The sequence below is a fragment of the Maniola hyperantus genome, chromosome 8 (assembly GCF_902806685.2).
Source record: "Maniola hyperantus chromosome 8, iAphHyp1.2, whole genome shotgun sequence".
Classification (NCBI taxonomy): Eukaryota; Metazoa; Arthropoda; class Insecta; order Lepidoptera; family Nymphalidae; genus Maniola; species Maniola hyperantus.
The window spans coordinates 12,504,351-12,527,208 of record NC_048543.1 but is presented as its reverse complement, the minus strand read 5'-3'; the positions used below and the strand labels follow the sequence as shown (position 1 = coordinate 12,527,208).

The following is a 22,858-nucleotide window of genomic DNA, read 5'->3' as shown; positions in this document are numbered from 1 at the left end:
AACCTAGCCTAAATCTGTGAAATATTTGAAATTCGGAGGACATAATTTGGGAATCGTAAATCCACGTGAACAAAGTTGTGGGAATAAGCTAACTAGAGATAGACGAATTTGATATAAGGAACCACTTCCGCACTTTTCTAAAAAGTTGCTTGTTAGTGTGGTAGTTATTGTGGTAATCGACAGACATTTAAAAAAAAAATGCTTTAGTACTAACCTAAATGTGGGTAATATTTTTTTTTATGTTAATTTTTAATATAATTTCATTAAAGTTGATTCTTAGTTTCCCTAGACTAAATAGGAAAAACTTCTATAGCTTTAATTGTTTAGAATATCACTGACTAATATCAAAATAGTATCTTGTACAATATCTGTGTGATCCTGGGTAAGATGGTAATCGATTCGCAAAAAAATTGATAGCTCTTTAGAATTTGTGTCAAAACAATTAATTAGATTGATAAGTGAAGCTATCAGGCATAAATTAAGTCAAACAAGGAATTCGGTATATAAACTAAAGCGATCGGCCGTCATCACTAGTACCTAGTCAAATTTTAAATCATGAATTAATAACTTAGGATAATAGATAGTTTCAACGGATTGTCCCCCTTTTCTCATCTGATTAGGTATCATAGAATTAAAAAGATCAATTAACCATTGACAGTCCAATAACGTACGCGTTTCAGTAGTTCTTAAAATGAAAAATATTCTGTGGATGTTAACTATAATTTGTTCAGAAACATGTGCGAAGTTATATTTAGATGACAATATTAAGTTTCCGTTGGATACAGATTTATTTGAAAGAGTATTAGATTCGCAAGAATGTCAGAGGCAACTGGAATATATTCGGCGAAATAATACCATACTAATGGCTCAATGTAAATATATTATTACAATTTATTAAACAAGCAGATTAAAAATAAAATAGATGTAATTAAGTTATTGATAGAGGTAGTAGTAGTAATAGGTTTTATTAACATTCTTTTCCGGTTCCAAAAATTAATAAATAAATATCGTTTTTAGCAAACAAAAAAAATACCTAATTACCCGAGTGCTAATACATAGTGTTAGCTTATTGAAGTTAGTTTAATGAATTAGACAATATTTGTCTCATCCGATGTCACGCGATCTGTGGCGGGGGAGCCATCTTGAATCGATTTGTATAAATACCGGTGTTTGAAGGTTTTTAAGGCAGTCTTGTTCCGACTCGAGACTCAACGACTATAAAATACTTTTGTGTTTAGGTCGATATTTTGATTAAGCGGTTACAATAGCAATTGTGCCCTAATCAAGTTAATATTGCAGTAAGGTTATAATAAAGATCAAATCTCTCGATTAGCCTCTACGCGTTGTGATCTATATCCACGTGCAAGCTTTACATGAGGGAACATTTTAATAACTTATAAAATTAGTTAAATTTAACCTGCTTTTCTGACTTTTGCTTTTAATAGTATCTGGTAACCGAAAAGCAAAAAAAAAAACGACCACCTCCTTTGGAAGTAGGTTAGAAGCAAGTTTTGCATTCTATAAAATAGAAAATGATAAGGTCATAAACATAAATATTAGAAAATTAGATGATGCCCGCGACTTCGTCCGCGTGGATTTAGGTTTTGAAAAATCCCGTAGGAACTCTGGAGAGTGACTATAAAAATATGTCACTCTCCAGGTCTTTATCTATACCCGTGCAAAAAATCACGTCAATCCGTTGCACCGTTGCGACGTGATTGAAGGACAAACCAACAAACTAACAAACAAACACACTTTCGCATTTATAATAAGGGTACCAATATTTTTCGTACTCTCCTTTTAAAGCCTTTTCTTTTTATACCCCACTCGAGGGTCCTGAAAAAAATATTTTTCAGCCCGCACATTAAAGCGCATAAAATCCGCCATTTTGATTATTAGCTTCGTACTGACACTTGCGTTATCAAGACAATTCTAATGACGTATCATTAACAAAATCGGTTGAGCTATTCAGTAGTAACAAGCCGACATAGGAATGGACATACATACAGGTCAAATACACATAAACATAAACTCCTCCTTTTGGCTTCGCTCCAGTCTGGTAATAAGCTAAGGTTTGTTGTTTTTACAGTTCTTGATGCTGGAATGAGAGTACCAAGAGGAATTTTATTGGGAAACTTAGTAGACCTAGGAAATTATCCACAATGTCTTGGTATACACGAAAATGTGGACGATATGTCAATAGAAGGAAAGTTTTGCAAGATAAGGGTTCCGGTTAATCAAAACTTAACACTAGAACGTTCATTTGAAAAATTCAAGTTTAATTTCGATCCAGGAGTGTTAAGTTTGGAAAGCAAAACAATTGAAAAACTTATGGAATACAACAGTAACATCAAAAAATTTAGAGTTACTATCGGCGGTGAAATTGCAGATTTTCGGTAAGATCATTTGTTATAATAACTACTTAGAACTTTACTATTAATATTTAGCGAAGATAGGCTAATTAAATAAATATATTATTATTTCTAACAATTGATTTCTTATTATCAATATTACCATAAAAACATTATATTAAACTAGCTTATGCTCGCGACTTCGTCCGCGTGGGCTACACAAATTTTAAACCCCTATTTCACCCCCTTAGGGGTTGAATTTTCATAAATCCTTTCTTAGCGGATGCCTACGTCATAATAGCTATCTGCATGCCAAGTAGTCTAGCGTCTAGTAGTTTGAGATGTACGTTGATAGATCAGTCAGTCAGTCAGTCAGTCACCTTTCCCTTTTATACATTTAGATTGAGAATATTAGTTCAGTTTAATTTTTAATTTCCATTTACATTACAGAGTTGATCAAGAGAGTCCTTTATCAGGACTTCAGTTTAATTTGGCACTATGTGTTCCTAAAGTTTGTACGACAGAAGAAGCTATAACTGGACTTTTATTTAATCTGACAGCCGTAGGCTTCAAATATGAAGATGTTTATTGCCGACTACTAAATGACAAACCATGGGCACCAGTTGATTACATAGCACTGTAAGTTCAATAAATTCATCTACGTACCCAAAAATTTATAATTCATTTCCTTTTCTTTCTGATAAATATATTTTATTATTCCCCTCCTTTCCATCCTTTGGGCTTCGCCGCAGTGGGCAGTAAATAAAATCTTTGCAAAATATGAAACTGATTCATCTACACAGTATTATTACAATTTTCACTTCAATATAGTAGTTTAAAAGTTATTGAATTTTAATATGAAATCGACCCATCTGCACCATAGTTATACAACAAAAGTAATTCTTACCGAATTATTTCTTCTGTAGTACGGAACCCTCGGTGCGCGAGCCTGAATTGCACGTAGCCGCTTTTTTACTAAGCCTGATTTTTTAATTAACAATCTAATTCATTAACTTTTTCAGGATAATATTTTCGATTATTGGAATTTTGATAATCTTAAGTACTTATTATGATGTTCATCATAACATTATTTGTAAAAAAGGTGATTACGGTTTCTATAATATTATTTTTTGATTAAGTATATTAAAATTAGTTAAATTAACAATAAAAATATTGTTTAAGATAATGTGATTAATATTAAGCTCAACATCAGAAGAATAATTTATTTGTCTTTACAGATCCAAAAGAAGCAAATGAAATTTTCATTTCTTTTTCCGCTTTGACAAACTGTCGTCGCCTTTTAGATATAAAAACAGATCCTAATAATATAGAATGTTTGGACGGTATCCGTTCTTTGGCCATTTTCTGGGTGATAGTTGGTCATGTCTTCCTTATCATTAGCTTTATGATTGCCAATCCAATTGATTCTCTTGAGGTAAGTTCATTTCATTTAGCGCTCTAGAGTCTATTTACCAGTATATTATGTATATTATCCATACTTTAATATAAACTTCTTCTTCTTACTTACCTACTTGTTACTGTTGTTAGTAATTTTGTTGAGAACATCTTCAACAAAATCAAACAGGATTTGACGCCGAAATACCTTCTTACAATGTACCAAGCTCAAGTTCGATCGTGGATGAAGTAGGTAATTACTATAAACATTTATGGGATGGCGCTGCTAAGTACCAATGCATCAAGCATTGGATTCGGTGTACAGTCGCGCTAGAAGGCTCATTGGTGACGAAGCGTTGGTCAGAACATCGGCGCACAGTTGCCTGTCTATCTATATTCTACAGATTATAATTATATGTATTTCGGTGAGTAGGTATGCCCAAGAACTTTTTGACCTGTACCCGTAGTACAAGATTTTACGTCTCACCAAACCAAATTCGAGAGTCGAAATACTTCCGCGTTACAGTAAACTGGATCTTAAATGCCTTGTTTTAAAGCTCAAGTTTGTCTACACTTCTACAGCCAGCGCTCCAAGCGGAAACATTGCGAAATTAAAATCAGTGGCATTGAATATTTGACTTCAATTCAAGGCTGTTTAGGTCCATTTTACTGTAACGCGGAAATGTTTCGACTCTCGAATTTGGTTTCGTTTGGTGAGACGTAAAATCTTGTACTACGGGTACTGGTACCTCTTTCACCTTCTAGTGTCGTATTGCAAGGCATCGGCAAGGTCTGTTGTCTACATCCATACGTATGATTTTTAACATCTCCCATAGCCACCATGATTCAAACTTCACAGTCGCTGATCGTTTCTCCCTGTGTTGGGTACAATACGCAGATAAACTTTCAGCTTTATAAAATAACGAATGTCTCGCACGCACTGACTCTTAGTCCAAAAGGTTCATACAGAAAAACCCCACTCCACACAAATTAAAATGCTGGCAACATTTATTTTTTTAGCTTAATTTTATTATTATTAATTTTATTATTTTTTAATCGTTTTTTTAGTGGTCTCAACAATATAAATCAATCTGGGTGACGACAGCTACTCTAACAGTCGATACTTTTTTCTTACTGAGTGGTTTACTTCTCGTTTTCATATCAGCGAAAAAGCTTACGGGAAGTATGTATCACTCTATTCAAATTACTAAATTTTGACTTTGTACTTATATCGGTATTAATGTCAATTGTTTCAATTACAGGAGAATTGATAAGAAATCTACCGTTTTTTTATCTGAATCGGCTTTTACGTATGTTTCCTGTATTGGCAGCTGTAGTGCTTTATGACGCATCTTTCTCATATCGTATAGCAGATGGTCCATTATGGACTTCGTTTATGGTGTATAATGTGCACAAATGCCGTACATTTTGGTGGACCACTTTGCTGCACTTGCAAAATTTTATCAACCCACGAGATGCCGTAAGTACTTTAATAGTTAATATTCATCGTGAGGTTAATTAATACCTAGTAAATTAACAAAAATATTATGATTTACAGTGCCTGAACGTATCATGGTACCTGGCTATTGACGTACAACTTCACATATTGTCACCAATAGTATTGTTTTGGGTTCTTGCAAGATCTAGAGCTACAGCGTGGACAGCTGTTACAACTGCTGTAGTTGCATCTCTAGCAGCTTCAACAATATATATATTTACAAAGGAAGGATTAGAGGATAATAATTTCACTTACTACTATGTTAACATCTTGACACGCGCTCCAACCTTTTTTGTTGGATTAGTTTATGGATATTTGCTTCACGTGTGGCAAAATAGGAAGCCAAAAATGCATTTTGTTAGTACACAATTTACTGATTATTTAATATAACAATTGGCACCGATTCTAAGCACAACCTAATTTTAGAGTATTCACACTCTCTTCTTACTATTGTAATATGAAAAGGACAGAAGCAGTTTGACATTTCTAAATTTAATTTTTAGATGGTAAAACTCGTGATTTTAGCACGCACTCGCGAACCTACTGTTTAAATTTGTATTGTGCACTAAAATTTAGAATCTTTAAATGTGAAAGTCATGTTCCGTTCCTTTTTTAGTATTAGTAAAAAGAAAAGGATGCAGATACTCTAAATTTAGTTTAGAGAGAGACTAGAGAATCGGGCCAATGTGGCTAATTCTTTTGTACACAATCTCTAAACTAAACTGGCACATCTAAATCTATTGCTATCCCTTTCATAATGCTGCTTGCGGAAAAGGATGGCACTAGATTTATACCTGTTAATTTAGTTTAGTTTAGAGATTGTGTACAAGAGAATCGGCCTCATTCACTCCTTAAAATCCTTATTTATATGTTATTCTTACCAAGTGCCTCATTTTCAGGTGTTACATTGTTTCATCACAGCATTTATTATTTTCCTTCTGCTTCTAATTATATACTGCCAGTTCATAGGTGGTCGCCGTGATTTTGATAATAGAACAATAAAGAAATTATTTTTCTCCTTTTTGCGTCCTCTGTGGGCGCTATGTCTTGGATGGATTATATTTGCTTGTGTAAATGGATACGGAGGTAAATGGTTATGAAAATATGTATCTACATATATAGCTTTATTTGTTTTCACCAATGTCATGGTTCTCATTTAGGCAATTATCGATTAAAGTGGATAAAAATACTGCTTACTACTATACCTAGTTATTAAAATACTAGCTGCCCTGGCAAACTTCTCCGTACGAGCCATCCTCGTACTTCAAGGAATATTATAAAAAAAAGAATTAGCGAAATCGGTTCAGCTGTTCTCGAGATTTGCGATGAGCTACACATTTAGTGATTCATTTTTGTAATATAGAGATAATATAGTTATATATACTATTTTTATTAAAATATAACCTCTCAATATATTTACAACAACATTATTTTTGTTAGACAAAATATTATTTTTAATCTAAAAAAAATTGATGAGCTACATAATAGGCTAACTAGAATCCGTAATATGCTTGCGCCTCGTACGCTCCGCCTCATTAAAGTCCAAAAGTAATTTATGGCAATGTGTATAACCTTTTATAACAAAATTACGCCATCTATTTTGGAATTGACTTTATACAAGTTTAAAAAATCGGTTAAAAGTTTGCTCCTGTAGAAAGCATATTATTACACAATCGAAGATTATGTAAATGAGAAAAGAGTGTGGATTTGATCTGCAGCTCGTTCCAGCAATGCGTGGGATTGAAATTACTTTTATGGCATAATATTGTATATCAAATCTTTGAAAAGAGCAACCGCCGAGTTTCTTGCTTGTTCTTCTCGGTATTCTCATTGTATTTGACGACTAGCTTATGCTCGCGACTTCGTCCGCGTGGACTACAAAATTTCAAACCTCTATTTAACCCCCTTAGGAGTTGAATTTTCAAAAATCCTTTCTTAGCGGATGCCTACGTCATAATAGCTATCTGCATGCCAAATTTCAGCCCGATCCGTCCAGTAGTTTGAGCTGTGCGTTGATAGATCAGTCAGTCAGTCAGTCAGTCACCTTCTCCTTTTATATGCAGGGTTAGAGGAAAAGAGGACACGATCCCGTTAAGGGGTTATAGTACAGGACATAAGACATTAGCTATCAAACGAGCCCTAATGTCCTGTACTATAACCACTTAACGGGATCGTGTCCTATTTTCCTGTAACCCTGTAGTTATATAGATTCAAAAGTAGTTGTAAAAGTTTAATTGAATAATAAATATTTTTATTTATTTATTTAAAAAATATTATTTTACAGGTCCTATAAACTGGTTCCTTTCTCTAAACATTTGGAAAATTCCCGCTCGCATTTCCTATGCGATGTACTTAACACATATGTCCATAATGTTTGCTGTTTATTCGACAACATTACAACCGGTGTACTTCAGTGTTGGATCTGCTGTAAGTATGATTTTTAAAAATATGTACCTATCTACTCTCAAATTTAATTTAATTTATTCTCTTTGCACAGTTTCCATCCAATCCCTCTTCAACCTTAGGGCGTTTGTGCACTCATTCGTATTTGCTTCCGAATACGAATACGAACTGAACACGGATGAGTGCACAAGTCAATGATCAACTTTATCACCAGAAGAAATCTCTTACAGATTGGTTCTAGTAATAAGACTTGTCTTTGCATTTTTGCTTCTACGGAACGTACGGAACCCTAAAAACAGGCATTAAACAATGCCTGTTTTAGGGTTCCCTAGGGTCTTTTTGGTGTTTTTAGGGGAACCCTAAAAACAGGCATTAAACAATGCCTGTTTTTAGGGTTCCGTACCTCAAAAGGAAAAACGGAACCCTTATAGGATCACTTGGTTGTCTGTCTGTCTGTCGGTCTGTCAAGAAACCTACAGGGTACATCCCGTTTACCTAGAATCATGAAATTTGGCAGGTAGGTAGGTCTTATAGCTGGCATTCGGGGAAAAATCTGAAAACCGTGAATTTGTGGTTACATCACACAAAAAAAATTAAATTGTGGTCATAAACTAATAATTTAGTTTATATTAATAATAACCATATGTTTATACAATGTTTATATAAAAATTATTGAAGCTCTAAGATATGGGAGTCACATTTTTTTGACATGACAGTCCTTGTCTATTATTGTTATGGATGTCGACACCGTCGAATTATCGATACCACATCGATACCATTTCAAATGATTAATCAAAATAAAATTATTATCGTCTTTTTATACTAATACGAGTAGGTACCTTCTTTAAAAGTATCGATACCTACTCATATCGAGACATTTTAATTTTTTATGTTAATGAATTTATCAGTATCTTTTAGAACATTATTTTATATAGTTTTTTATTTTATTAGTAGGTCATTAGAACACAAATTGATTGAACAATATTTAGTGATTAATAATTTTAGGTTATATTTTACTTTTGGGTATACATTTTTCTCCCACTTTTTTAGACTTAAATATTTGCTTTATTCTTCGTTTTGCTACGTTCTAAAATTATTAATAAGTTTCCATGATGAACGCTTACAATGGGTCCCAAAATACATGCATTCTCGCCATCCTCCTTTCTTCTTTTTGATTCATCTAGTTGAGCCACCATGGGTTGTTTAAATAGCCTGTATCCACATTATTATATTTAAAATTTCATCAATTTTATAAGTTTTTATAAGAGACTCCTAGTTTCTTTCAACTAATTTATCCTTTTTTTTATTCTTTTAGATGTTTGATGCTTTTGGTTTCCTGTGGTTAACAATGTTCGTGTCTTTTTTCTTAACGGCATTCATAGACGCTCCATTCGCTATTCTTTTCAAAAAGTTATTTGAATATGGTAAGCATTTAATTTTTTTTAAAATAAAATCACACTCACTTAAGTCCATAAATAGATGTTTTTTTTGTTCAGAACTCTTGTTTATCTTTTCTAAATTAATATCTATATTTATCATAAAATAACGTTGATGAATTTTCTGTTACAGTTTCGAAGAAACCAGATTCAAAAAAGAAGACGACTATTGAACAAAACTCATGTCCAAAATCGAAAGACGGTCACAAATAATATGGCAAATATGCATTGACTTATATATTACTTCGTAAGGACATGGCCATTGAACAAGCAAAATGGCACCGATTCATTGGTACTAAAATGTTTATTTAGCACCAATGCAACCTCAGTGACGTCTGGATTTCAAACGGGTCGTTTATTAGTATCTAAGAGGTGGCGCTGATTTATTTGTTTGTTCGGGCAAATCTTGTCATTTATATCGATGAAAATATGTGACAAGGTCAGCAGATTAAAATAATTGTTTACGATATCAATAATTGTTAATGTTTATCATTTATTTACTAAGATTTGATGGACTATGCGATTGCTATTTATTAAATGAATTCTGCTGTTGATTTATTATTTGTATATTTTTTTGTTAATTCTTTATGACAAAGTCGTCCAAAAGATAGGTAAATACTTACATGGAATTATTAGGAAGTACCTAGGTACTTCGTAGGCATAGGTACAAGTAATGTACAACAGTTTATGTAATTGTACTTCCTATTTCTATGGTTAAATATCATAGTTTAAAGTCATGCCTTAAATTCTAGTTTATGCCAAATTTTTTAAACTATTTATACAAGACAAACCGCCTTACTACTTACTAGGTCATTGTGACGGCATCAATGAATTCAATTTGTAAACTCCATACAATTTTGAAAGTATTGGTAGAAGATACTTTCTACCCTCATCTGTTATTATCGTGATAGAGAATATAGGTATGGTAGATAATGTATACAACATGGCGTTATTCAAGGGGTGGACAAACAAATTCCTGAAAGGCCAGCAACGCAACTGCAGTTGTTGGTGGTGCTGCAAATGTTCATGGGCGCTAGTAATCACATCAGACAGCTATTTGTCTTTAAAAAAAATAGATTGATACATCGCGAATAGGTTGCCTAGTTAAATAACGTGCGGATGATGCTAAACAATAAATAAATAAAAAGTTTTCAATCAACTTCCTTGATTAGTTATTTATAAAAGTCGATAATCAGATGCGAGAATATACCCCAAAGGAGTTGAAAAATAAAGGTTGCCTACTTTCCCCTCTGCGCAACTGGGGTTGCCAGGTATAAACAGCTAAGTAAGCGTTATTAAAAGGTTATTAATATACCCTCGTCTGTTTTTTATCGAATTTTATATCAAATTAAAGATTGTTTTATGCCGAATCCAACCGTATTAGATTGCCATATTATCAAAAAGTTTTTTTAATCCATGGGTGCCTAGATTTAAGATATAAATTTTTCTGTTTTTGTTTTTCTGATAGATTCAGCTGATAGATATCTCAGCTGATTCTCGACTTTTATAAATAACTAATTAGGGAAGTTGATCGAAAACATTTTTTTATAGTGATGCTAGTCAGAGGGAAACGCGGAGAAACCTCCCCCCTGCCAGGTCATTAGCCATGGCTAACAATATCCCCGAAGAGAGATTATTAGCCATGTTACCGGGGTGCACCGGCCCGAATACTGCTCTTCCCCTCGGTAGGTTACCTGTTACGCCCCGCATACCCGCCCGTAACCCGCGCTATCCCATACCGGGTTAGCGCGAGGGCTGTGTCTAGTTACATTCTATTCGTAATTAAATTAGATAATACCACTGAGTTTACAGACCATAGAGATGAAGAGTTCATAACATAAGTATCAGGTGTATCTGCAAAATACATTATGGGACTTTATTATTAAATATTTTCAAGTAAACATAACATACATAATATTTCTGTTTTACTTTTATTACAATACCAAAGTTCTACCACATATTCATCGTAATTCATGAGGTTAGTTTTAGGCTTCTTGTGGAACTTTACCACCTCCTTAAAGTCAATCCTAATAAATTAAATGATCAAATTTTTCAAATCGTCTCCTGGCATAATGTTATAGATAATACAGTGATAACATATTATTATCTTATCAACAAATCATCTACCTACATGTTTGCTTTTAACTAATAATTTTTTCGAATTTACTTCCATAATTAATTAAAAAACTTTAAAAAATCACACGCACACAACACAAGAAAATTGATTTATCTTTATTTTTCATCTACTCTTTATTCAATCTTTTTTTATCCTTGTACTCCTATGGATTAAGTTAAGTTAATTAGATAATAAATTACTTAGTGTTTTCAAAGTAGAACAAATTTAATGTAACAGGAAGGGCACTGGCTCCCATGACAGTTTTTACTTCTTTGGGAGCCAGTGGTCAAAAAAATTTTTTGTGACAAATATTTTTTGCAAATAAAGATTATTTATTTACTTACTATTTATAATATACTATTACACTTATCGTAATAATTGATTTGCTGTTGCCCGTTAAAGAGTTACATTCTCCAAATCCATAACTGTTTATCACATTTTCACTTGTAAGTAGCTACTGACAATACAAACTTCGTAAACAAAAAATAATTGTTATAAAATCAGTTCATTATTTTCACGGAACCATGGAGTAACATCGACAAAAATTTTGATTCCCTATCCCAAAAAATCCAATTATGGTTCGGAATAATGTATCCTAAATATAAATCCAAAGTAATGCTAAGTTGCATTCAAATTCGTTCAGCAGTTTCATTGTGATAAGAGCACAGATAGACAGACATATATAATCATTTATTTTTTATACAGGCTGTTATTTTGAAAGTAGTCAGTGAGGCAAAATTTAAACGACGGTATGACAGACAACACCCCTAAATCTGTGAAAAATTTGTGGAGGACATACTTAATTATTATTTCTTGAGGTGCACTCACTCGCAAATCCACGTGAACGAAGTTGTGGGAATAAGCTAACTAGAAATAGACGAATTTAATATAAGAAACCATGGTGTCGATTATAATATAGAAAATAAAACTACATTCCACTAATATTTTTTTTACGTTAGGAATCGAACCCGCGCACTTTTCCAAAAAGTTGTAAGGGATATTATAGTTTAAACTACCGTGAGTGATTTCCATTATAAATACTATCTGTCCCGGCTTACTCAAAACCGCGGCGCGTGCGCGGACGGACTCCCTTGAAAAAGGACCCCGGATGGGTTCGAAACTAGTCGGGCTAACGTCGACTACACACGTGAGTAAGCCGGGACAGATAGTATTTATAATGGATATTATAGTGGTGATCGATAGGCGTTTTAAAAAAAATTACTTACTACACGTGGGTAATACATTTTTTATGTGAATTTTTTATTGTTTTTACTTTTATTAAAGTTGATTCTTAGTTTCCCTTGAGTAAATTCTTCTATAGCTTTAATAGTTTAACATATCACTGACTAATATCAAAATAGCATCCTGTAGGTACATTATCTGGGTGGTTCTGTGTAAGATGATAATCGATTCGCAAAAAATTGATAGCTCTTTATAATTAGCGTCAAAATAATAATTAAATAGATCGATAAGTGACTATCAGGCATAAATTAAGTCAAACAATGAATTATGGATATAAACTAAAGCAATCGGCCGTCATCACTAGTACCTAGTCAAATTTTAAATCATAAATTACAAACTTAGGATAATAGATAGTTTCAACGGATTGTTCCCCTTTTCTCATCCGATTAAGTATCAATGAATTAAAAAGATCAGTTAACCATTCCGTTCCATAACGTACGCGTTGTAGTAGTTCTTAAAATGAAAAATATTCTGTGGGTGTTAACTATAATTTTTTCAAAAACATGTGCGAAATTGTATTTAGATGACAATATTAGGTTTCCGTTGGATACAGATTTATATGAAAGAGTATTAGATTCGCAAGAATGTCAGAGGCAACTGCAATATATTCGGCAAAATAGTACTCTACTGATGGCTCAATGTAAGTTAAATTACAATTTTAACTTACATTAATTTTAATTTTAATAACTATGCAGAATCGAAAAAAATACGTAGGATTAATTTATTGATGTATTTGTGTCGAATCTGACAGCATTTTGAAGGATTGCTAAAATTGAATAATTTTCAGAAAAGAGAAGAGAATTGGCACCGTTATGATATTATACTTTACTGGAATCAAGAAATTAAAATAATAAACAGTTGAAAACGAAAAATAATAAGCTAAACTTTTGTTTTTACAGTCTTCGATGCTGGAATGAGAGTACCAAGAGGAATGTTTTTAGGAAACTTAGTAGACCTAGGAAATTATCCACAATGTCTTGGTATACATGGAAATGTGGACGATATGTCAATAGAAGGAAAATTTTGCATGATTAGGGTTCCGATGAATCAAAATGTACAACTAGAACCTTCATTTGAAAAATTTCAGTCTAATTTCGATCCACGAGCATTACATTTGCATAGCAAAACCATTGAGAAACTTGTGGAATACAACAGTAACATCAAGAAATTAAAATTCACATTCGGTAGTGAATTAGCAGATTTTCGGTAAGAAGTAATGAACAATAATCAACTTTAATATTTATCTAAGATAGGTCAGTTGTTACATAAATAAACAAAATATTACTAACTCTAATAATTGATTTCTTAGTATCAATATTTACATAAAATATATTACTATATTGAGAATATTACTTAGTTTATTTTTGATTTATATAATTACGTTACAGAAAAGATCAAGAGAGTCCTTTATCAGGACTCCAGTTCAATTTGGCACTATGTGTTCCTAAAGTTTGTACTACAGAAGAAGCTATAACTGGACTTTTATTTAATCTGACAGCCGTAGGCTTTAAATATGAAGATCTTTTTTGTCGACTACCAAATGACAAACCATGGGCACCAGTCGATTACATAGCAGTGTAAGTTCAGTAAATTCACCTACCCAAAAATTTACAATCACATTTTCTTTTTTTTTTTTTCTTTTATTATTTTCTGTAGAGGAGTTATAACATGCTTTTGAAGAAATCAACTTAGGACAACTAATTATCTACATTTCGACTACGACTACTAAATTAGAAATTCAGACAATTTAAATTTTTAAGACACTGCAAGTTAATACAAGAATCTATGCAATTGCTTTCAGCCCGATACTTAGAGGTAGGTATGGGTTTAAAATAAGTGCCCTTCTAGGTTAGCCCAATTCCATATCAAACTGCATCATCATTCATCACTTAACACAAGGTGAGATCGTAGCCAAGGGTTAATGTGCCATCGATTAAAATTTAAAAAATGTATGTGACGAACTTCAAATTCGTCACGAAATACAAACGACATATTTGTTGTCACACAGATTCATTTGATTTCACTAATAGTAATCTTTAATAGGATTTTCGATTTACCAGTTTCTGAGATTTATTGTTTTATTACTATGCCTATAGTATTTGTTCTCTATGTCATATCAATTTTTATCAAAAATCTAATAAATTTAACTTTTCAGGATAATATTTTCTATTCTTGGAGTTTTGATAATCTTAAGTACTTATTATGATGTTCGTCATAACGTTATTTGTAAAAAAGGTGATTACGGTTTCTATAATATCAATGTTTGGTTATATTAAAATTAAGTAGTAAAAATAATTAATTTTTGTATAAACGTTAGTATTGGCGCAAGTATGCCTCTCTCATAGAGAGTTACATTTTTGTGCCGTTTGCCTTGGAGACCCTGGGGCCATGGAGTCTTAGTGCTAAAAAAATTTTACGAGACATTTCACCGCGGTTAATAGCCTCATCTGGTGACAGAAGGGCTGGCTCATTTTTTGCGCAACGGATCAGCCTGGCTGTCCAGCGCGGAAATGCAGCCAGTATTCTTGGCACCATTCCACGCGGTCATGATTTATATAGTAATTAGATAAGGCTAGCTTTAAGTTGTATTAATCTCAACATCAGAAATATAAAGATTATTTTTTCTACAGATCCAAAAGAAGCAAATGAAATCTTCATTTCCTTTTCCGCTTTGACAAACTGTCGTCGTCTCTTAGTTATAAAAAAAGATCCTAATAATTTACAATGTGTGGATGGAATCCGTTCTTTGGCCATTTTCTGGGTAATTGTTGGTCATGTCTTCCAAATCATTGGCCTTACTCTTGCCAATCCAATTTACTCTATTGAGGTGAGTTTATTCATTTTTAGAGCTTTATTTACCTGGTACAATTCAATATTTTATTGTAATATAGCGTAAGTCTGCTAACTTTTATATGTGTCTGTTTACTATTTTCTGAGTCAAGATGGAGTCAAGCTTTTTGACCAAAATTTTCCAACAGAAATAGCTTGCATCCTGGAAATAGCTAACCGAGGGAGAGGGCTTGTTATCCGTAAAACAGACTAAAATCTAGCTAGGATAGCCAGTTCTTGATCTTGCTACTACCCGTGCGCGATAAGTTGAGACTCGCCTGGAATGCAACCCTCCGCCCGCTTACCCTGTACTCTCAAGCTCCCGTGTTGTACTGTAGACAACGCCATTTTTTTAACATCTTAGTCTGGTACTTGCTTATGTCACGCAACGACGACGCGCTCCGATTTTTGTCTACAGTACAACCACGCGTCTGTGGCGTCACCGCCTCCCAGGTCTCAACTTATTGCGCATGAGTAGTACATGTTTATAATTTTAGCAGTAATTGATTTTATAATGAAATATATTTGAGATCAGCCCCCAAATTATGTAAGAAAAACGTATTCATCGTTATCGTAATTGGTAGGTAGCAAATTCTGCCCCTTGGTTGGCTGTGCAAACATGTAAGTAATCAGCGAATCAACCAAACAAAGTACAAAATATGATGTTGATTACGATAGGGATGAATACGTTTTTCTTACACAATCGGAGGGGCCGCATTCATGTTTAAAAGTTATTGAAAAATAACGATTTCTTTATTTAAAAAATGGAAATGAATACCCATTTACTTTTTATTCCGGCAAAATAAAGAGTTCATACAAATGTTTAAAAACCTCACTCCGCTCACATAAAATTGCTGGCAAAGACTCATTATTTTGCTTAACTTTATCATAATATTATAATTATTTTACAATAATAGTATTTTTAGTGGTCTCAACGATATGAATCAATCTGGATAGTAACAGCTAATATATCAGTCGATACTTTTTTCTTACTGAGTGGTTTACTTCTCGTTTTCATAACAGCGAAAAAGCTTACGGGAAGTATGTATGCATTCTATCCAAGTGAACAAATATTGATTTTATATTTTGCGTCGGTATTAATGTTCATCGTTTCAATTCCAGGAGAATTGATAAGAAATCTGCCATTTTTTTATTTGAATCGGCTTTTACGTATGTTTCCTGTATTAGCAGCTGTAGTGCTTTATGAAGCATCATTCTCAAATCGTGTAGCAGATGGTCCATTATGGTCTACACACGTGGTTAATAATGTGTACAATTGCCGTAACTATTGGTGGACTACTTTGCTGCACTTGCAAAATTTTATCAACCCACTAGAAGCTGTAAGCATTTTAATAATTAATTGTCGTCTATAATTTGCATTACGTGAGGTTATTAATTAACTCCAAAACTGAATTGTAAATTAATAAAAATATTATGATTTTCAGTGCCTGAGCGTAACATGGTACCTGGCCATTGACGTACAACTTCACATATTGTCACCAATAGTATTATTTTGGGTTCTTGGAAGATCTAAAGCTACAGCGTGGACAGCTGTTACAACTGCTGCAGTTGCATCTCTAGCAGCTTCAACAATATATATATTTACAAAAGAAGGAATAGTGGAGAACTATCACATTTACTACTATGTTAACATCTTGACACGCGCTCCACCCTTTTTGGTTGGATTAGTTTATGGATATTTACTTCACGTGTGGCGAAATAGGAAGCCGAAAATGCATATTGTAACTACAAACTTTACTGATTAAATTATCCAATTTTACATTCACCCCATGGAATAATAAGAGATACGGAAGGAAGATAGGGTGTTGTCTGTTGTCACTAGTTAAGATTCTGATAGTGATAAGCGGGAATCGATTAAATTTGTCAATTAACACAGTAAATAACATTAAAAATGTTTGAAGAATTTACTTCACAAATCGACCCAAAAAGTAACAAAATTTTGCTCTTCCATATAAAACAACTAGCTAATGCCCGCGACTTCATACGCGCGAATTTAAGTTTTTAAAAATCCCGTCAGAACTTTTTGGTTTTTCAGGAATAAAAAGTAGTGGGGATTTACAGCCCTCAACTGCACAAAATATTATATCTGGATACTTTCTGGAACATTTTACACTTCTTTACACAGTATCGCTTTATGTTACATAACATTTCAGCAACTTTCCCTTTGCGACAACAAAGTAATAAGGCAAAGTTAAGTATACGGAACGATGTATTATCGTTTCACCAGCAACAAATGCTTTTGAAATTGACAGAGTAATATACGATAGAAACGGTGAGCGGTTGGTGACCATTTGCCATTTAGATAATTCGGACCTAGTCCTAGTAACACGTTAAGAACGTGGAACTACTAGAAAGTAACAATTATGTTTGGTCAATGTGTCAAACTTATGTGATGCTATTGAACAAAAATTGACAAAGAAATACATAATATGCTCAGTTTTTATTTTCACATTTGTTCCGACATTCACCCTGTACTTACATTGTACAATCTTTATTTAAATATTGCCTTATTTTCAGGTGTTGCATAGTTTAATCACAGCATTTTTTATTTTCCTTTTGCTTTTAACTTTATACTGCCAGTTCATAATTGGTCGACACGATTTTACCAATAGAACAATGAGGTTATTATTGGCCTCCATTTTGCGTCCTCTCTGGGCGCTATGCATTGGATGGATAATATTTGCTTGTGTTAATGGATACGGAGGTAAATGTTTATTAAAATAATATATTGCCTAATTAATTATATTCGCCAATAAATATGTCTCATCCTAATTCGCTAAGTCATGTCATGGTTTCAATATTCCATTTTCCCCTTTCCTATTAATGCAATTAATAATAGAAATGGATAAAAGTATAACTACTAAAATTAAAACATTATTTTACAGGTCCTATAAACTGGTTCCTTTCTCTAAATATTTGGAAAATTCCCGCTCGTATTTCCTATGCGATGTATTTAATACATATGTCCATGATGGTTTCTGTACATGCGACAACATTACAACCAGTGTACTTCACTGTTGGGTCTGCTGTAAGTATCATTTATAAAAATATCTTCTTCTTCTTTTCGAGTCGACGGTCACCTCAAATATGGGCAGCCCAAAAAGCCTCAACCGCGATAGCTCGGTCGGTAGCGTCGTGTAGCTCCTCGTTCGTGCAGGTTGTCGGGCACGCAGGGCACCCAGTTATGTGCGCAATGGTCTGTCTCGAATGACCGCAGATGCACTCCGTATCGTGTCCAGAGATGAAGCCCCACCTTGCTAAGTTAACCCTAGACTTCACCACCCCTGCTCTGAGGCGGTTGAGTGACTTCCAGATAGGCTAGCTGAGGTTGTATCCTTCGGCTACTCTCTCCTTCACGCTGGTGTTCGGGTTCGGGATACCTAGCCGTGACCTCCACATAGCAAGACGCGTAGTTTCAGCGGACTGGTTGAGAGGCTGCACTGAGTGTAAGAAGCTATTCCTGGTGCGTAACCTAGGACGGGCCGGTTTATGACTGAATCGGTGAAGTCTATCCTGTGTCTGCTTTGTTCTTTCTACCGAGCTAGAGACCGCTCGACGTACCTCAGGGGGGGCGGGGGGGCTATTCCTGCCAGCTGGTATAGTTTTTCGGTAGGTGTTGGCTTCAGACAACCTGTTATTAGACGGCAGGACTCATTCAAAGCTACGTCTTACGTATAAAAATATATCTATGGATGACGACACGCCCTGCACACCCGCTCTGTAGTTTTTGTGTTACACGAGTCCGTACGCGGTCGGCGTTTATCGATTTCGTCGTTTCTTCTAGTTTTGTGAAACGAAAAATATGACTTCAGTTTCCCGTTCTTCATATTGTGTAAAAATAAAATAACTACCTAATAGTTAATTAATAATCCATTCTCAAACACGTGAACTAGCCTGAAAAGTATTAGAATATTCTGACATCGAATGGAAAAATAATTGTTAGAAATACCTACACTGGATAGGGCTGTTTTACTCTGGCATATCGAAAAAAAATCACGTCCAGAATTCTAAATTCAGAGTTCAGGATTCAGAATTCAATTCAAAATTAGTAGGGCCACATGAACAATTAAAATCACTTTAAACAATTCAAATCAAATTTGGTAGCAATTTTAGTATAGGTAAGTTCATTTGTTTGTGATGAATAAAATATTACTTTAAAAAAATAATCGCGCACTGAGGTTTCCGTATTACAGTCGTATATTTTCGACATTATGTACGATAAATTAAAACTATTATTTAAAAAAATCTGTTGTAGAGTATACATGTAAAGCCCTTTTATATTATACCCCACTTGGTATAGTTATCTTACTTTGAAAATTGAAAATACTAATTATTTATTCATGAAAACATACTATTTTTTTATGATATATCTAACCACAAATTCATGGTTTTCGGATTTATTGCTTTACTGGTGCTATAAGACCTACGCACCAGCTAAATTTCATGATTCTAGGTCAACAAAAGGGTAGGGTAGGGGCTATATAGGCTATAGGTTTTCTTGACAGACACGATAGACGGACAGACAGATAACGCAGTGATCCTAAAAGGGTTCCTCTTTCCTTTTGAGGGGCGGAACCCTAAAAAGGTGGTAATAATTGCTTTACTCTTGCGTTTTATTGTTGCGTACCAAAAAAATTATCGATATCGATTACCTGGTATGTCATTGTGATATCATCTCACTTGAAAATTGCCATCTCGACCTGTCACGAATTATACTGTCAATTTGTATTTAATATTTTATTCTGTTTGCACAGTTCCTACACACAATCCCTTTTCAACCTTAGTCATTAATTCTTTCACAAAGATTGCAGAAGCGGTTTTATCTCTAGAATCTATTACAAATTGCTTTCTAAGACTGTCTTTTCATTTTTGCTTCTTTAGCTTAATGCCTGGTTTTTATTTTCTTTTTATGTGAAATGAATTTTTTCTTCTTTTTGATTCATCTAGTTCAGCCGCCGTTGGTTGTTCAAATGGCTTTTAGCCATATATTATTAAAAACTAGAATCTAGATGATGCCCGCGGCTTCGTCCGCGTGGATTGAGGTTTTTAAAAATCCCGTGGGAGCTCTTTAATTTTTCGGGATAAAAAGCCTATGTCCTTCCCCGGGTTGTAAGCTAACTCTGTACCAAATTTCATCAAAATCGGTTAAACTGTTGGGCCGTGAAAAGCTAGCGACAGACAGACATACAGACAGACATACTTTCGTTACATTACATTTACAATATTAGTATGGATAGTATGGATTTAAAATTACGTCAATTTTATAAGTTTTTTTAAGAGACAGTTTTTTTTTTCAACTATTTTATCCTATTTTTTCATTCTTTTAGATGTTTGACGCTTTCGGTTTCCTGTGGTTAACAATGTTCGTGTCTTTTTTCTTAACGGCGCTCATAGATGCTCCATTCGCTATTCTTTTCAAAAAGTTATTTGAATATGGTAAGCATTTTTTTTAAATTACATCACGCTCTAGTCCATATGTATGATATGTATGATAGATAACTTGTTTGTTCAAAACTCTTGATAATCTTTTCTAAATTAATATAACGATAAATTTTTAGCCGACTTTCAATAAGGTGGTTCTTAATTTGGCCCGTTTTTTTTAATGTACCTACGTACACTGATTTTTACAAGTTACAATTTTACAAGTCGGGCGAACATAATGAAAGAACCTAGAAAAGAAATCAAAGCGTGAAGCTCGCCCGACTTTAACATACATACACGTGTAGAAACAAAGTAATTTTTTACTTTGTAGTGGTTTTGGAAGTTGGTTTTTGTTTAATTTTCTTCTGTTATAGTTTCGAAGAAACCAGATTCAAAGAAGAAGACAACTATTGAACAAAGTAATCATAACGAAAACGTGCAAACTCCTGTCCAAAATTGAAACACAGTCACTAATATGGCAAACATGTGACAAGGTCATCATCATGATCAATCCATCGCCAGCTCACTAGAGCACAGATCTTCTCTCAGAGTGAGAAGGGTTTTGGGGTTTTGGCCATAGTCTACCACACTGGCCATGTGCGGATTGGTAGACTTCACACACCTTTGAGAACATTATGGAGAACTCTCAGGCATGCAGGTTTCCTCACGATGTTTTCCTTCACCGTGATACTTAATTACTTAAAACGCACATAACTCCGAAAAGTTAGAGGTGCGTGCCTGGGATGGAACCCCCGACCTTCGATTAAAAGGCGGACGTCCTAACACACACACACATCTATCACAGCTTATTTGACTGATGTGACACGGTCAGCAGATTATTATAATTGTTTACGATAGAAGTATCATTTATTTACTAATATTTGATGGACTCTGCGATTGCTATATTTTATGAAATGAATTCATTAGCAGTTGATTTTTTATTTGTATAATTTATTTGTTAATTCTTTATGACAAAATCGTCCAATAGATAGACAGATATACTTGCATGGAATTATTAGGAAGGAAATATACGTACCTACTAGTACCTACTTCCTATTTCTATGGTTAAATCCGAGTATGGTTCATGCCGAGTTTTTAAACTACTTACACAAGACAAATCGCCTTACTAGGTCATCATCATTACAGGATGAGGGTAGATATTTCTAATAACGGATCGTATCGTAGGTTATATCTAACAGTTTTGAGTAAGTATATTGAACATAATAGAATTGAATTAATTTATTTAGAGTTGGATGCCACTAAAGTGAAGTATGTCAATTTTCAACACTATATCATCGGCTCGGAAAGCAAATTCAGTTGATGCAGTCAACCACGTCAAGTCAAGTCCAAGTCAAGATGGAGCGCGCTTGCCCAGAAAATGCCTATTCACTATTGTCTTGAAGGTTCATACTTAAAATTAGAGGGGAAAACTGATGTGTTCCATAAATAGAGGTTCGAATTAAACATGAGGAGTCAAATGGCTTCGTACGTATCTATGGAATTTTGACTACGTACAGGTGCAGAACTTGGTGATGCCTTGCCTTGGAGAAAACTTGCAGAGCTCAACTCTGGCAAATCACTAGCACTACGTACCTGAACACTCGCTTGAATTGGAAAGTGCATATATTGACCTCTGCAAGTATTATTGCTATTGGATAGATCCTAGGTACAATTCTCAACAGGCATGCCGGTTTCCTCACGGTGGTTTACTTTACCGTAAAATCAAGTGACATTAATTAATTAATGCTTAAAGGGCACATAGCTCCGAATAGTTAGAGATGCGTGCCCAGGATCGAACCGAACCCCCGATCTCCCGAATAGGAGGTGCACTAGGCTAGTACTGTTTTTTTCTCTATATTAGTTCTCCATAATATTATCAAAGGTGTGTAAAGTCTAACAATCCGCTAAACTTGGCCAGCGTGGTGCGCTATGGATAAGTCCTGCTCATTCGGAGAGGAGACCTGTTTTCAGTAGTGAGCCAGTGATAGGTTGATAATGATGATGATGGTGACTTGGCAATCTAAGCTGATTCATAGTTCCATTCCATGGCTGGCATAACGCCTAATTATATTTTAGCAGCAAAACATATTTTGTTCAAGTTGCAAAATATGTTTAGTTGTTTAAGTGAACAACAAGTAAGTATAAC

The 22,858-nt window shown here is 34.1% G+C and overlaps 2 protein-coding genes across 2 annotated transcripts; both read left to right on the top strand.

Moving 5' to 3' along the window:
- The first annotated feature begins 666 nt into the window (after positions 1-666).
- Positions 667-21,217, top strand: LOC117984584 (nose resistant to fluoxetine protein 6-like). Its single transcript, XM_069500119.1, has 12 exons — positions 667-872; positions 2,090-2,396; positions 2,802-2,990; positions 3,374-3,453; positions 3,590-3,786; positions 4,815-4,929; positions 5,009-5,226; positions 5,305-5,601; positions 6,144-6,330; positions 18,177-18,319; positions 20,619-20,727; positions 21,087-21,217. The coding sequence occupies exons 1-12, from the start codon at positions 692-694 to the stop codon at positions 21,170-21,172; spliced, it is 2,109 nt and encodes a 702-aa protein (XP_069356220.1). The 5' UTR covers positions 667-691; the 3' UTR covers positions 21,173-21,217.
- LOC117984582 (nose resistant to fluoxetine protein 6-like) lies at positions 13,072-17,036 on the top strand. The gene is made up of 9 exons (XM_069500245.1): positions 13,072-13,081; positions 13,341-13,647; positions 13,830-14,018; positions 14,597-14,676; positions 15,072-15,268; positions 15,855-15,891; positions 16,294-16,311; positions 16,393-16,607; positions 16,716-17,036. Exons 1-9 carry the CDS (start codon positions 13,072-13,074, stop codon positions 17,034-17,036), a joined length of 1,374 nt encoding a protein of 457 aa, XP_069356346.1.
- Positions 21,218-22,858: the final 1,641 nt, after the last annotated feature.

What these genes read in the sequence shown, in the direction of transcription:
- LOC117984582 (XM_069500245.1), top strand. An exon ending in CCAGTCGATTACATAGCAGT is followed by an intron (nt 14,019 to 14,596) that starts GTAAGTTCAGTA and finishes TTAACTTTTCAG; the next exon opens with GATAATATTTTCTATTCTTG. An exon ending in TAACGTTATTTGTAAAAAAG is followed by an intron (nt 14,677 to 15,071) that starts GTGATTACGGTT and finishes TTTTTTCTACAG; the next exon opens with ATCCAAAAGAAGCAAATGAA.
- LOC117984584 (XM_069500119.1), top strand. Translation starts at nt 692, where the DNA reads ATGAAAAATATTCTGTGGATGTTAACTATAATTTGTTCAGAAACATGT. An exon ending in CCAGTTGATTACATAGCACT is followed by an intron (nt 2,991 to 3,373) that starts GTAAGTTCAATA and finishes TAACTTTTTCAG; the next exon opens with GATAATATTTTCGATTATTG. An exon ending in ACTTCACTGTTGGGTCTGCT is followed by an intron (nt 18,320 to 20,618) that starts GTAAGTATCATT and finishes TCATTCTTTTAG; the next exon opens with ATGTTTGACGCTTTCGGTTT.